This window comes from Protopterus annectens, chromosome 12.part0 (genome assembly GCF_019279795.1).
Source record: "Protopterus annectens isolate FY-2018-M chromosome 12.part0, PAN1.0, whole genome shotgun sequence".
Classification (NCBI taxonomy): Eukaryota; Metazoa; Chordata; order Ceratodontiformes; family Protopteridae; genus Protopterus; species Protopterus annectens.
In genome coordinates this window covers 481,783,768-481,800,095 of record NC_056746.1, presented here as the reverse complement: position 1 = coordinate 481,800,095, position 16,328 = coordinate 481,783,768, and the positions used below count along the sequence as shown (strand labels likewise).

The following is a 16,328-nucleotide window of genomic DNA, read 5'->3' as shown; positions in this document are numbered from 1 at the left end:
AGTCTGAGTAACTGTTTAAAGCATCTTCCATTTTTTCCAGCCTTTTCTTATTTGAGTTGATATACTCCATCAGTGATTCATTTATTTTAATCAGCTCTGAGAATAACTGAGTTATTTTTTCCAGTAGGTTATTGGAAGTCATGTTTTCCACCAAAGCTGCAGCTTGCACTACTTCTGCAGAACAGCCGCAGAATTCTTCCGTGTCAGTGTTTTCACTTAACCTTTTGTGATTGATTTTCTTTCAGGTTCACTGCATTTCTTTGTTTTGCTGGCATCCAGGCAGAGCACTTACTAGCGTGTCCAGTCATCTGATTAGCAAGGTCGGGTCCAGAGTAAAGAGCATGGTAACTATCACACGTCCATTTACTTCATTACTTTTACACAGCAGCACACACTAAAGCCAGCATGTAGCTGTCCCTTTCAAGTGTAGTAGCTGAAGTCTGCAGATCATATCATTGGGAGGGGCCACTACTTGGGTTTAAAGATTTGAAAATATACAAAAGACTGAACAAAACTGGTGTGTGGTCTGGAATAGCAAAAAAAAAAAAAAAAATAGACACACACACACACATACACATTCACACCCACCTACACACTGCTTACCAGGCAGCAGTCATAACTTTTTGCTGTTTTACATTTTTTTTTAAATCTGATTCTAAAATGGGAAGGAAAAAAGAGAGAGAGAGAGATAGAGAGATGTGTTATATATCAGACCTGTGCTTATTATGCAAAATACAGAGGCATCCCATGAAACAGTTATTACATTTTAGGCTTAATAGAAAGACCTAAAATGTAATACAGACTGAATCAAAGGCATTCGGTTCATGTAAACGATACAAAAGCAATTCAGAGCAAATACAAAAATATAATAATTATACACCACCGTGTTCCCTACCCACTTTGTTTTTGTACAGGTAACACACACACACACACACACACACACACACACACACACACACACACACACACACACACACACACACACACACACACACCATAACCTGATGTTGCCTCTTAATGTTATTGTTGATCAGTAGTCGTAAATGTTTACAGTCAATCAGTAATGCCAGAAGACATTAGAGTTTCATTCTTCCTGTTCAGTAAATGCACCCAGAACCAAGATCTTTTGCTCTGTGAACTAAGTGGATTAGAGTAGCCTGTAGACTTCCTAATGTTGTCTGGTGTCCCCAGCACTGTCCAGTAGTGTTGAGCATGCTCCCATACTTCTCAGATTATTTCAGTACGTCAATAATGCCAGACATTTGACAGTCATACAGTTTTGCATGCCTAATATGTTTTGTGCTGCAAAAACCTGAGTTCTATTTACTTTTTTTAAGTATGTAGTAGTATAATATTACCAAGTGTCCCTGTTGTCTAGTGTTCTCCACTTCAATATATCTTTAGTGCTGCAAAACCTCTACAAACTCCTCTTGGACAGCAAGCAAATATCCCAACATATCCCTATTCTGCCCGCCTCTGGGTTACTCATACACAAAACATAATGTCCAAAAAAACTACCACTGGAATGTAAAGCTAGGCTTCTTATGTTCTCACAGATCAATAGCTTAGTAAGTACCTACGAACCTATGAAACGAGTTCTTTAACTTTAATGGATTTAGGTAATATTAAAGAGTGTCTGTGATATCTAGTGTTCCCAGCGAGTAATGCAGGAACTGCTCATTGGTCAAGGGGTGGGTGGGTTCAGAGGCATAGTGGTCACACACCCTCCACACATACAGACACATCTACATTCACACAGGCATGCAAACAGACACAAATACACACACACACACACACACACACACACACACACACACACACACACACACACACACACACACACACTGGACACCAATCAAACCTCTGTACTCACTCACACACATAGCCACACACTCCATTACTACTTGCTTGCTAAAGTCTTCAGCACCTCACCCACAGAAAGTAATGGGCGGATGCAAGCTTTTGGCTGAGATAACTACTGCAGTTGCCAGTAAGGAATTATGCAGTCAAGCATTATTGTGGATCTCTCTGGCAAAGTAAGGCACTCACTGTAGACATTTCTAGAGGAACAACACATGGCTAATTACCATATGCCGCTGTCCTGGAGTTCCTCCCTAGCATTTGAGGTAGGCCAGATAGACAGCCCCCCTGGTGCTGCAACTCTTCAAGGTGAGCACTGAGGTAGGATTGTCTAAGAATGGGAACCAGTTACTGCCAGTGGTAAAAAGGACTTACCGCTGGAAGTAACCTTTTTGAATCCTGGCTAATATGTATTACTCTGTTTTGCTTTTGCACACACAAGGTATGGGTCCACAAAATGAATCCATTGTGACAAGTGACTGGGATGGCTTCCAGCACCTGAATAATCAGTTTACAGATGTATGCAAACAAATGTTAGATGGGTTAGCTTTTGTACTGTGGTTCAGCAGAAGAAGCAGAAAGTAAAGTCTAGTTATTTTACAAAAAAAAAAATGCAATTATTTTAGGGGAGTGTGTGTTAAGTAATAGACAGTGGGAGGCACGTCATCAGTTCAATGCCTTTCATTGTCATTTTTCCCTTTGTGTTAGTATGTAAATACCTAAAGTTGAAATACACCCACCTGAACTGGACAGCTGCGAAGTGTTTGAATTCTTCAAAGTGTGAGGCATTTATTCATGTTTATGAAGTATGGACACTTCATGAACAAACAGTACAAACACTGTGTTTTGAACTTCACTATGGTAACCATATAGTGCCCATTCATTCTCTAATTATTATAGTACAAATGCCTATTATTGGCAGTCAACAAGCAGACTTGCACTGTCTTGTCAGCAATGGCAAACATTTTGTTTAGTGATGGTTCTGAATAAGAAGCAGTGTTTGCAGTAATTATGAATACCAAAGCTAGGACATTGTTTAAGAGCAAAGAGGATGCACAATAGTATGAAACTTGTAGAAAGTAGGTTTTCTATACAGGAAATAAACATTTGTAACTTTATGTGGCATTCATTTTTCCTCAAGGCTGTAAGTAAGTAGGATGCATCCTTTGCAAGTTTCTGTTGCCATGGTAGGTAAATATGCACAATCTTTGGAAAATTTTGCTGCCATGGATATTGGCATTCACACACTCTGCAGATCAAAACTGCTCTGATTCTTTGCCACCTTGTATAGCTGTAAGCACTTCCTCAAAATCAAAGAAAGAGGTTAAAGGTTAGCCCCTGAAGTTAAGTATTGTGGTAGGGCTGTCTTAAGAAATTGGAAATTGATTCTTATTGCTTGAGATGTTGGGGCCCTAATTTCACCTATCCATCCCTGCCCTTCCTCGTACAGTACTTACATAATTACTTAAATTTGCCAGTCATACCACATTAAACTCTATAGCACACTTTCAAATACTCTTAGTTTAGAATTCCAAACCAGCCTCACCTTTGTTCTTCTGTATCATTACAATATCCCATATGGTACAGAAATTCTAAAAATTACAAATTGATACAAACTACAGAGTACGTGAGCAGCCATTCTGGCAACTGTTTGCTCATTTCTTCACTGCCCTGGTCCTGTAGCCTTTACTATAAAGGATATTAATTCCCATATGCTATAGCTGCACATATACAAAGTCTTGATCTTAATCAAAACTGATAGCACTACCATTTTTTAGTATACAAAGATGGGGGAATAGTCTGAGTAGTTTCTGCTATCCAAACTGTTTCATTAACATATTTTCAGAATAGCAACACAATGGCTTACTCATTGGGTAAGGGATCATGCTGACCTACATCAGCATTCTTTATTAAGCAGGACCAGTTACTGGTATCAATAAACTGGTGCATAAAACCTATAAAACAAAATATACAACATAAAAGAACTAAAAGCAGACACTGTTAAGACACTACTTTCTCAATTTTTTAAGCAATGCATCTTGCAGAAGATGTAGAATTTAAACCAGGTTACCAAATAATACATATCACTCATGCCAAAAAGGCATACAAATAGGAGCTTTTGATGACAGCAGCATAAGAAGTAATTCCATCCTCTCCTGAAGCTTGGTCCAGATCTCTAATAGAGTGAGCATAACTCAAGACTTGGATGTAAGCAGAGGAGTTAGTTTCACATTCTGTAAAATCAAGGCTGATATAGCAGCCATACCAAAGTCAAAGACCTGGCCAGAGAACTAATGTTAGGTTACATCTGCTTGTGGCTAATCACATCTCCTTCCTGCTTCCTGTGCATTCCTTATCTTGCACTGGTCTGGCAAAAAAAAAAGGAAAGAATGTATATATATATATATATATATATATATATATATATATATATATTTTTTTTGTGCATTATACCGACACACATGAGATTGATGCCATAATGTCAAATTCACAAATATCGACATATCAACACATTCTGAGCATGCACCAGGGATTATTCCAGAGCAGACTAACCTAATGGTGAGTGTTTTTTGCAGGCGGCAAGGCTTCCTGCACCTTCCACATCCCCTGCTAATAATATATACTAACTCTGAGATTGCACAATCCCTTTCGAAAGGGAATATTCCTCTACAGGGGATTGTTGATCTTGCACGCCTGCTGACCATCTGTCTGCATTGACCAAATAGTGTCGACATAGTGTACATTTGATAGGCTGTCCGAAACCCATACACACACACACACACATATATATATATATATATATATATATATATATATATATATACACACTGAACTTATAGTCAACAAATCTGTCTAGTCCACAAGAAATATATAGCCTGTTGGATGTTAAAGCTCCTCTTGTGGGTAACTATACTTCAGTTACATGTTCACTAGGAATATTTCAGTTATTCACAGAGAATATTTCAGGTCTACTATAATAGCAAATACCCTCCCAAAATTCTTCCTAACTCAGATAATCTAATAATGCAAGAGAACCCTCCTCAGTCTCAGAAAATCATATAAAGTTACACAGGTTTCATTCTAACTCCCAGATAAATTACTACCGCTTGAAGTCCACCTACTTGCTTGGTCAGAAAGAGAGGCAGCTGGGGATAAAACAGGAATCTAAAAGCCATGGGAAAGTTTGCAGACTGAAATAAAGTAGTTGTCGCTGAGACAAGATACTACATTATTTATGGGGAAGAGGGAAAGCAATGCAGAAGGTATGACAGACATTTAGATTAAACAAAGGTATCTAAAAGGAAGACAAAGATCAAGTGCTGTCACAGGAATGAAAGACGTGTCTCAGAGAGTTGTTGAGTCAGGACCTGCAGGGAGATGCTCTTGATATTATGTCTTCAAGAAAAGGTGTGGTACAGCAAAAACTATCCCAAAAGTAAGATCAGATAGAAGTACTATCAAATATCACATATCTGGGAGAGACCACTGAAGAAACCAGCTGGATAAATTGATGATTCAGTAAATCATTATGGTATTAAAGACTGAAAATTACATTTATTGGAATGCCTATTGAATGTGAATAAAAGATCTCATTTGATACAAAATGCCCGTTTTATCTAAAGAAGTTAAAATAGAAGTAGAAACAGAGAAAGCAGTCCCAAGATTTCAGGCAAAAATATACATAGAGATATAGAGAAACACAGAGTCTTCTTCTTTTCCAAATATTAGCATTTATTAAACCATTCCTTCTGACAGATGAGAACTTTTGTTATCTTAGAATTCCATATTTCCTCTCTTATTTATACACAGGTTAACAAACTTCCATTGTAATCCAAATCAGCATAATAATAAAAGGAGTGTTATGTGGTAGGTCTGAGATACAAAGGTCTAACCAATAAGTGGCAAGAAAATTAAAGGAGAAGATTGGAGCTGGGTGCAAGAGGACCGGCCTATGGAGTGTGAGCATTAGGTGACCCAACTGTGAGGGACATGTAAATTAGGAAAAGAAAAGATGGAGGATGATTGGGAGACAAGAGCAGCCATTGGATAACATAGTGTTTGGCTTTTTTGCTAAAATGGTTTTGAGATAATTAATGGCAAGGGAACTATGAATGAGGGAAAGGGACTGTAAAAAAAAATGTCATAACCATTATCAGATAACATAATGCAAAAGAAAAAATGTGAGCAGTAACAAACTAACAACCTTTACCTTTAGTGTAACCATTTAGAATAAAATTAATAAAACTGTCAATATATAGCCCAGTAACTAACCATCTAAGTGGGTCTAACCATGCTCATTATGTAAAGTTAAGGATAATTTAAATTATCAGTGTAATACAATGCATGCTATTTCAAACAACAGTGCACGTTATAATTAGAAAAATGGGATGTAACACTTGTGGCACATATTTTTAAATTACTAATACCTAGAGACAAGAAGAGCATATCATATCGTATACTTCTATATAGTAGGTAGTTTATTTTGTTTGTTTGCCAGGTAAGTGAACTGGCCCTTCTTAAACCATTTTCAGCCACAGCCCACACAACAGCAATGCAAATGCAGCATATATATGGACAGTTTAGTGCAACCAATCAACAATTATGTTTTTGGCTGAAAACCAGAGTACCCAGATAATGCCTACACGGATATAATGAGAAGTAAAACGTCACACAGGCAGTGCCCAATTGTCATGATTCAACCCTTCATCCTGGAGCTGTGAAGTACAGGTCTTACCACTAAGACATATATGCTGCTCAGTCAGAACAAAGACTTCATGGAGACTGGTAACACATTCACAGTATTTGTCTTTTTATTCAGCATTCTGACAAGTATTCAAGTGTTAAAACAAATATGGGGATTCGCTCCAGTGCTCTGCAGGTTTCAGATATCACATGCTGATGGGACATTATCTGCTGTCAAGGAAGGTCACTGTTTTAGTCTTTATACAATAATGAGAAGACTGTCTACAAAAGGATGGGCCTTTTGGGACAGATGCCATTAATCCTGACTCTTCATCCATCATTAGTATTATCCATGGAATCAGCATGACATCTGTAAAAATTCCTTCGAATCTTCTCACTCTAAAGAGGGAAAGAGGGACCTACAGCTCCTTTATGGAACTTTCTTCATTTCATGAGGAAGAGTGTGGGAATAAGATGATTCTGGCATAGATTTGGGAATTACAGGAAGTGGCCATAAAATGTCCTGAAGGAACACTGTGGAGAACATAACAGAATGACTCTTGGTGAGAAGGTCAGCAACACCTGGGATAATGGGGAGGATGATGGGACAGAAAAGTTGATAATGGTGAACCAGATATCAGAGACATCACTGCAGAAGCAGCTGGTTGCAAAATAGCCAAAAGACACACTATTCTAACTGTGGTGGCAAGCAATTATTGACAATCTGGAAAATGATGATGGGGACCACTCTGCCTTTGCTAGAGTGCAACAGAGTGATCATAATTAATGACCATCCAGAAAATACTAATAAACAAGGGAGGCTAGCTGAGTCTCACAATACGCTATACTGAAGGTGGTGAAACATAGGAAGACTTTCCTGAGGTAATGAATAATCAGAATTCATAACTAATGCTTGGCAGCCTGGCAATGAGCTAGCTGACACAGGTCTTAAGTAGAGGTACTGGCAAAGGCCTTGCTTATAGAGTAGCCAACATATTTGCAGGTTCATGTCTGCTGAAAGAAATGCAAAATGAAATACCATACAACATCTACCAAAAGGCAATGCCTCAAAACATCAATTAAAAAAAAAATAAAATTAAGTGTTTTTGCAGAGGGCAATTTGTCTTCTTCTCAGCACAACTGCTACTCTGTCTACACTAATTCCAAGATCATTCATTTTTCTGGGTAAGAGGAAAACATCTTTTCCTCTACAGTCCTACAATCTCAAAATTAGTATAGCCACACTTCTTCTTTCGGCTGCTCCCATTAGGGGTCACCACAGCGGATCAACTTTTTCCATTTCTTCCTGTCCTCTGCATCTTGCTCTGTCACAACAACCACCTGCATGTCCTCTCTCACCACATCCATAAACCTTATCTTAGGTCTTCATCTTTTCCTGTTACCTGGCAGCTTCATTGTTAGCATCTTTTTCCCAATATATTCTGCATCCCTCCTCAGCACATGTCCAAACCAACATAATCTTGCCTCTCTGGCTTTGTCTCCAAACCTTCCAACATGGGCTGACCCTCTGATATACTTATTCCTAATCCTGTCCATCCTCGTCACACCCAGTGGAAATTTTAACATCTTCAACTCTGCCACGTCAAGCTCTGACTCCTGCCATTTTGTCAGTGCCACTGTCTCTAACCCATAACCCATATAACATAGCTGGTCTCACTACCCTCTTGTAGACCTTCCCTTTCACTCTTAATGTTACTCGTCTGTCACAAATCACTCCTGACACTCTTCCCCACTCACTCCATCCTGCCTGTACTCTCTTCTTCACCTCTCTTCCACACTCACCATTACTCTGAACTGTTGATCCCAAGTACTTAAACTCATCCACCTTCACCACCTCTACTCCCTGTATCCTCACCATTCCTCTATCCTCCCTCTCATTCACACACATATATTCTGTCTTAGTCCTGCTGACCTTCATTCCTCTTCTCTCTAGAGCAGATTTCCACCTCTCCAGGGTCTCATCCACCTGTTTCCTGCTCTCACTACAGATCACAATGTCATCTACAAACATCATAGTCTGATCTTGTCTGTCAACCTGTCCATCACCATAGCCACACTATGTGGCTAAATAATATTCTGCAAAATTAATGGAGGAGTTGAATCATGGGAAAACATTCCTGAGGTAAGGCCTAGCAACTTGGCCATGGGCTAAATAAAGCCTTGCTCATACAGCAGCCAACATATTTGTAACTTCATGGCTGCTAACAGAAACACAAAGCATCATGCCATAAACAATCTACCAAAAGGCAATGACTGAAAAAAATCACATTAAAAAAAGAGTGTTTTTGTAGGGGGCAATACATCTGCTTCCAAACACAGCTGACACTCTGTATATACTAATTCCAAGGTCACTCAGTCTTGTTGGTAAGAGGAAAACTTTTTTCCTCTAAGAGTTTTACAATCTAAAAATTAGTGCAGCCACAATATGTGGCTAAACAAGACTGTGTGCAAAATCCTTAGAGTCACCTGAGTCTCAGTCAGATATGACTTGTTCTAATCGCTAAGCTCCCTATACTGCATTCACGTTGATTAGCACCAGTTTCTGAACCATATAAAGGGCCTTTGATCTGACAGGAAGAAGTCATTCTGGTGCTGAAAGGACCAAGATTAACCAGAATGACAGAGAGCTGTAACAAATGCCAGCAAGGCTAAAATTATTACGTTCCATGACCATAGAAAGTTTAAAGACCAACAGTGGCTCCCTGACCCCATCATTGTGATTAAGCCTTTTTCAATTATTTTATACTCAGAGCGCTTACATTTATGGTGGGATTCCTTGGATTTAGAAGAATTCAAAGTTGAGCAGACTTCGCCAATGACAAGCTTCTTCTACAATAAAAGTGAGAAAATGCCAGCAGCCTTCACCTAATGTCCAATGGCTTCAATGAAACAAAAGCATTGCTGTTACACAGAAGTTTTATATATGACCCAAAACAGATTAGGCACAGAAAGGGTCATTTAGAAAAATGAACCTGTTTCCCAGCTGCGCAGTTTGTTTTAATGACAAAATCATACTGTATATTAAGATACAATATTGAAGTCTTGAAACTAGTACTAGAGACTTCTGCTGGAATGCAAGTTTATTCCTACACCCAGTGAGAAAGAACTGAATGCAAACTGTCTACCTGTAGTGGTATGTTGGATGGTACAACCATATAAAGAGGTCCAAGATACATCCAGTTGGGAAGGAGAGTTTGCCAAACTAGCACCAATGTTACTCCAACAAGCATGGAATCTGCTGAAACTGCATCTTCAGTGTAACAGAAAAAATTAAAACAGTGCTAGTCCCATACTCATACGTAGGAAAATGAATTGTCCCAAGAAATACCTCCCTGTGATATACTGTGTCTCCTGAGTCCTAATCCATTGTTGAAAATTATAAACTTCCCACACAGGTGTCCAACAAGTGGCCCTAGGGCCACAAACCAGCTCGCCAAAATATTTTATTTGGAGCTTGGTATGTCCTTCAACAAATTGTTTTGCACATACAGATACATGCTGGACATGGTAATACGGCAAGTGGCTCCTGAACTGTATAGTAAGTGGTCCCTGAGAAAAAAAGGTTGGACAGCTCAAATGGATGCAAAAGTATGACAGCAAACTACAGTAAGTATACTTAACTCTCCCAGTACCACACTATCTTAACAAAACTCAATTAAACTTTAGTACACAAGTAGGATAAGTGAGACATCTCTTACATACTTCATTAATGATTGTTAATTTTTCTAGTATTAGATATTGGTATATGAATACAGTTTGACAAGCACAGTGTTCTTACATTAGAATTTGGGAGCTGTACCTCATGCTGGGCCAAAAGCTGTTCCATCTCTTCATCTTTTTTTTTCAGCACCTCTCCTTGTTGTTGACTTTTTGCTTTCAGGGTATCTAGCTGCATATTCAAACTGGTGATGAGCTATAAAAACAAATATACAACGTGTTACGGCACTGCTGAGAAAAAACAGCATATAGTTAACTGCACTCCTAATATGTACAGGCACAACCTCCACAGAATCAGTGACGTGCAGACCTCCTGGTCATACTGTTATATAGCACCACTGTTTTTAGTGCTCCAGTAACTGATATGTAAAGCCAGATTATTGTTATGCATGTTTATGGCCTTTTAGTGATCTGTAGGGAAGGGCTGGGCATAGACTGTGTATAAATGGGGCACTGATAAATCAGAGTTCAGCAATGAATTTAGGGTGCTGGTAATGAAGATAATGGAGGGCAAACTGGGTGTTCAAAGGGCATTTCTTCTTCCTTGAAGGAAGGGTGGGTGCTTCACTCACTTTAAAGACCAGCAGTGTAAACTTAACATGCCTGCACTGATACCACCTATGTGGCCTTTTGCTTAAAAAAGGAAAAGCAGCTTCCTAACCTCACAGGTGACAACTCTCTAACCTATCACAGTTTGTTTATGTCATCCAATATAGTCTGAAAAACTCTTCCATATCCCATCTGTAACTGGAAAAATAGCCAGTTGGCAGGGAAATGTATTACTTTAGAAGACTGTATAATGTCCAAGAAGCAGCAACTAGCAAAAAGAAGAAGAAAGGGGGATTATAACCTGTAGTGTAGGAAAAAACAGTTATTCAAAAAGTAGAACAGCAGATAAAGGGGAACATTAATGATGTTCTTACACATACAGGCCTGTTCAGAGTCGAATCCCTTTAAGGCAGATACATATTTACCCAATTCTGACTCATAGCCCTGCCCTACCCTCCAGAAGGGCATGGCAGGTAGAAAATAGCTAACACATGGACCTCAGCTGTGCAATAACTGAGACCCATATCATACAGGTACCTAAAATAAATCAGAAGTACAGTACATGTTGACCAGTTGGAAAATACAATATATATCTTCCCATCAGATGAGTAGAAGGTTTGCTAGCATTTTTAATTACCTCTAACACCTTGCACAGGACACCACACATGATCAGATGGTATACAACAAGAGTCACCCGAACCATGGAAGACATCCTTGGCTTATACCAGGATGGTTTCCTGCGCTGTCTGGTATTACACCTAGAAACTTGTAAAAATAAATAAACCACTGCAATTTACTTGTTGACGATGGTTAAGCAAACTCCCCAGCCATTCGCAGTAAGTGATAAAGTGAATAGCTAGGGATCTTGCACAGACAGGCTGCTCAGTTCACAAGTATAAAATAAAGATGTATAGATCAGGACAGAGTCATGCAAAAGGAGTCCACTTTAATACATTTGACAAATGAAGATACCATTCACAGCATCTTATCAAAAAGGCTAGTACTGAAAACATGTTATCTTATTTTTCAATAGCAAGTTAGGACTCCTTACTGGAACAAAGGGTAGCACAATGGGATAATGGGTGAAGGCTGCATAATTAGGCTTATGCATAGCTGTACAGGAGGATGTTTGGCCTTTGGGTCTTTATACAGCAAAGTCTCAGTCATGAGGTTAGGTGGCCTTAGGGCTCTTCTTGCATTCTATAAAACATTTGAAGCAATGAGGGATCAAATCATTTGGATGAACTGTTGGGCTAGCTGTGAGGCACCTGGAGCAATATTCTATAATACTACATCAGAGATCACCCACTCAGCCACTGAAGGGCAATTAAGAAAACATGTTGTCTAACTTATGTGAACTTAGCAATTAAGAAACAATTACAGGGGAATGTAAAAGTGTACAGGAGTCCTTCTAATTGATGGAGAATGTACTCTCACTGGTAGCTCTTCCTTGTCTTACTGCAGAGAGCAGAAGAGGGGTAAAGCCATGTTTCCTGAAACAGTAAACAGGTAAATCCCAGGAATGCATCACTCCCAGAAGATCTGAACCAGCAGCATATCCTAAATCCTTAGCAGCAGGAAGAAGCAGGAAGACATGCTTAGGGAGTCTACCAGCAAGTTTATCTCACCTCTACTTTTACCACACTGACAGGACTCATATGAATTCTCTGAATAGGGTGATATATTAGTATGTCCCCTTGCTTGTTTATATACCATGTGAAGGGCAGGTTGCTGGACTGGATTATCGGGGAAACCATAAGCAGCTTTCATGCTAGAAACTCACAGAAAGAAGTCTCTTCAAACGATGCAGAGAGGGAAGGAGACCCTCACTCCATCCCAGCTCTGGGCTGGGCAAGGTCACAACAATGTGCTTGGGGTCAAATGCATATGGGACTAGGGATGGGGGAACTGTTGAGTCAGTAATGAATGCAGGATTTGATAGGCCTATTGCTGACTTCAGGTCATGTTCTTTAAGGATGAGCTCCCACTCCCATGAAGACAGGTCCTACAAGACCCCAATCAACTTCCTGAAGTCTAGAGTTCAAGATACAGACTGTCTTCAAACTGGATCAGGGGTGACTGGGATGAAGAATCCTGGCACAGAGAGCCACCACTGGGTTACAGTCAATCAACTCAAGGGACTACTGTCTGAGATATGGCCAATAACCAGCATGGTCTGGACAACTAATCAACCTCTGAGACCCTTCAAGGTGAAATATGTGCTACACCTCTCCCAGGTCCTTCATTATCTGAAAAAAGTAGAAGATGGACATGTGTTCAAGCCCTCAATGATCAAGTATTAGGACATAGCACACTTGGATCAAGAGGCCAACTCAGGAATGGATATACATACAGCATGGTGTGACTACTTCCTGCCTTCTAATCTTCAGCCATAGTGCTCCAGCAAAGGTTTTGGGATACTGATAGGACCTTCCTGCCAGTCTCCATCCTAGGCACTTTTAACTACCCACACTATGGGCACTTTCACCAACCACCATTCCCCAAGTAATTATAGACACATCATGCTTCCCTCTCCTATATCTAGGAGTGGCTGAACTGAATCACTGCCACTCAGTGCATTGCTTCACTTCATGCTCCACTCCCCAGCAGCAAAGACAGTGTTAGTTCAAGTGCTGTCTCATTATTTGTGAGCCATATAAACACTTAAAAGGTTTCAACTCTGGCATGATGAATGACGGGACTGAGAGATGAACTGTGTGAATGAAAGAAATTAAGTAGAGGGTTCAGGGCCTAGGAACACTTTACCAGAGTAGCTTATGTGTCATACCATTCACCAGTGTAGGATGTGGGAGTCTGTCAGCATGGCAGTTTTTGACAAAAAAAAATGCCAAAATGGAGTGTAAAAGAGGATACCTCCAAATGCAGATCCATCAAAGAGGATCTCTAATATTAATTCATTTGTTTTACTAATGCCTTCTTAAGCAATTGCTCAAAAAACTCATAATGACTTTAGAATAGTTAGTACTCTGCAAAGTGACCAAAATAACCTCTTTTTGCTTCCGTCATGGAGAAAGACTGGAATATTGTTCCCAGATGAGTCATGCATCATCCTTATTGACTTACAGAGTTTATATATATGTATTCATAACTGTTTCATTTTTGGTCTCATATGCCCCCCTTCGTCTTTGGACAACAGTGAAACTCATATGGCCATTCCCTATCATACTGACAGTTTGATTCCATGAACAGTACATATTATATAATATTCATCTGCCCTCATTCTGTCACTATTTCTATGTTAAGAATTTCTTCTTGCAGAAGTTCTGCATCTTAAGAAAGTACATGTTCCCAAAGTTATGACAGATTCCTATCATAAGTGCAAGGATGAGAATGTGAGTCCTGACACTATAACATAAACGGAATATTCCACGGAAAATCAGTAAATTCTGAAACTAGATGTTTCACCTTTTAAACATTTTTGCAGGGAGACCACAATCACCAGTCACCCTTCCACAGCCCTCTAAACTAGCTGTTGAGGAAAAAAAGCATGCAAGTAGAACATTCATATGGTTTTCACCTACCAATAACAGCTTAAGAGGGGCAACTAGAAATCTTGGACTAAGTCTCTACATCATTTTTCAGTTAGACTGGACAGCAAGAAAAAGTTTTATCAACACGTCAACAGTCAACTCAAAACTTTGTGTACTGTGGGATAACCTACAACATGGCACTAGGTGGACTACTGATTTAAATGTCATGTTTGATGCTCTCTGAGTACCCATTTTCTTAGTGCAAGTTGAAAAATGGTGAACCAGTCTGTTCCTTCAACAACTTATCTGGCCGTCAGTGGTTAATAGTATCAGTAGCTACAATGCAAAAACCTCTATCTGTAACAAACTACATATAGCATGGGTTTGTATGAGAAACACATTTTCAATTATGTATCACTTGTAGCTCTCTAAAGGTTATTTACCTCATTTCGTCAAGAAGATATACTTTAGGAAGATATAACTAGAGAATTTGACTCAGTATCTCATAGGGTAATTATCAATAGTTTGTTTGGAAGCTAAACCTTTCCTTAGAAACTAACATAAGACTTTCTTGACACTTTCAACATATTCTTCTTCACTAACAGTTTCAGTAGTTTTCATTCATATAGGACCTCAAATTTCACCATGACTCATTATCTGAAAATGAAAATATTCCAACAATTGCTGTGCCTACCCTTCTGAAACAGATAAATGACTTAAGTTGAACTGCAATTATATTACCAAACTTTATTTTCCATTAGGTCTATTTATAAAAGGAGCAGGAGCTCTCCGTATCTCCCACCTAGATAATTCTAAAGAGGGATTAAGGAGGATGCCAGTTCCACTTTCAAATGAAATTAATGGAAAATACAGATGTTGTCTTGTCAATATCATTTGTCAAGAATATTTGTCTACAAGCACTTACTTCTAAAAATCGTGCAACTGGCATAAAAATGACATACTCTAAACAATTTAGGTGGGAATATGTATTCTAAAATTATGTCCAGTTGCTCAGTCTTCCATCACGTGGGAAGTACTGCCACGAGAAGCTTTAATTCCCACCTGAACTAAGACTCTGTCATGCCTAGGGCCACCAAAGTGTAACATGTTTTGGTTTCACCAACAGGTTGCCCTAGATTCCAGCAATGAGATCACTGAATAGATTAATTCTGGATCTAGCATCCAGAGAACTGCACAAAGAATGGGAAGTTTAGTCTTGATTTATTAACACGTGAATAAAATAATATTTGACTGATTACCTTCGTCAGTTGTAGATTTTCTTCATACAGCCTTTCTGGGTTTTTACAGGCAGGAATCGTATGGCTGCAACCTAAAACAAAGATATTAAATTATTGGTCGTGGGTAAACACTGCAGCACAAAAATAATTAATCCCTCTGTCTTCAAGTTTAAATATACAGCACATTAAAATAAATAAAACACAACTTGTCAGCAAATGGGGACTGCATAATTCATAATAAAAATCCAAAAAAAAAAACGCCACTCCACAGTGAAAGTACAACTGCATAATTCACACTGTCTGCCTCAAGATCCTACTCCCCAGTTTCAAATAGATGATTTTCATCTGAGATTCGATAGTGCATAACCTAACATTGTGAAAAGTAAACTGCGATTCCACCAACTAGCAGTGAATTCTGAAATTCACTGTTGGATATTTAAAATGTTTTTGGAGGGGGGATGTCTTATACCCTCAAATATGAGGGCAGTGTCCCTGACTCCTATTTATTTACATTAATTTCAAGGCCACTATATCTCAAAGTAGGAATACTCTCAGGTTCTGCAGTTGTGGACTTGGTGTTTACTTCCCCTACCTCACAATTAAAGTTATGCATCTCCAAGGATCGCAATTATGTTCCTCAGGATTTCAGCAGGCACCCTTATTTTCATTTGATAATATCCTGAAATGCAGTCATACATTTTTGTATTACTGCCAGCCTTTCAGGATTTGTAACCTCCAAGAAAATGCTATTCTGTAAAAAAATGTTTTT

At 39.0% G+C, this 16,328-nt stretch overlaps 1 protein-coding gene across 4 annotated transcripts in view; it reads right to left on the bottom strand.

Moving 5' to 3' along the window:
- The window catches only part of LOC122816649 (IQ domain-containing protein E-like), a 292,142-nt gene that overhangs the window by 249,297 nt on the left and 26,517 nt on the right, over positions 1-16,328 (bottom strand). For 2 of the 4 annotated variants that reach the window (XM_044089582.1, XM_044089585.1), the window contains exon 3: positions 10,343-10,477. In XM_044089582.1, coding sequence (XP_043945517.1) covers positions 10,343-10,477 — 135 coding nt within the window. Of the gene's footprint in view, positions 1-10,342; positions 10,478-15,580; positions 15,652-16,328 lie in introns of all 4 variants that reach the window. The other 2 variants (XM_044089583.1, XM_044089584.1) reach the window with 2 other exon arrangements.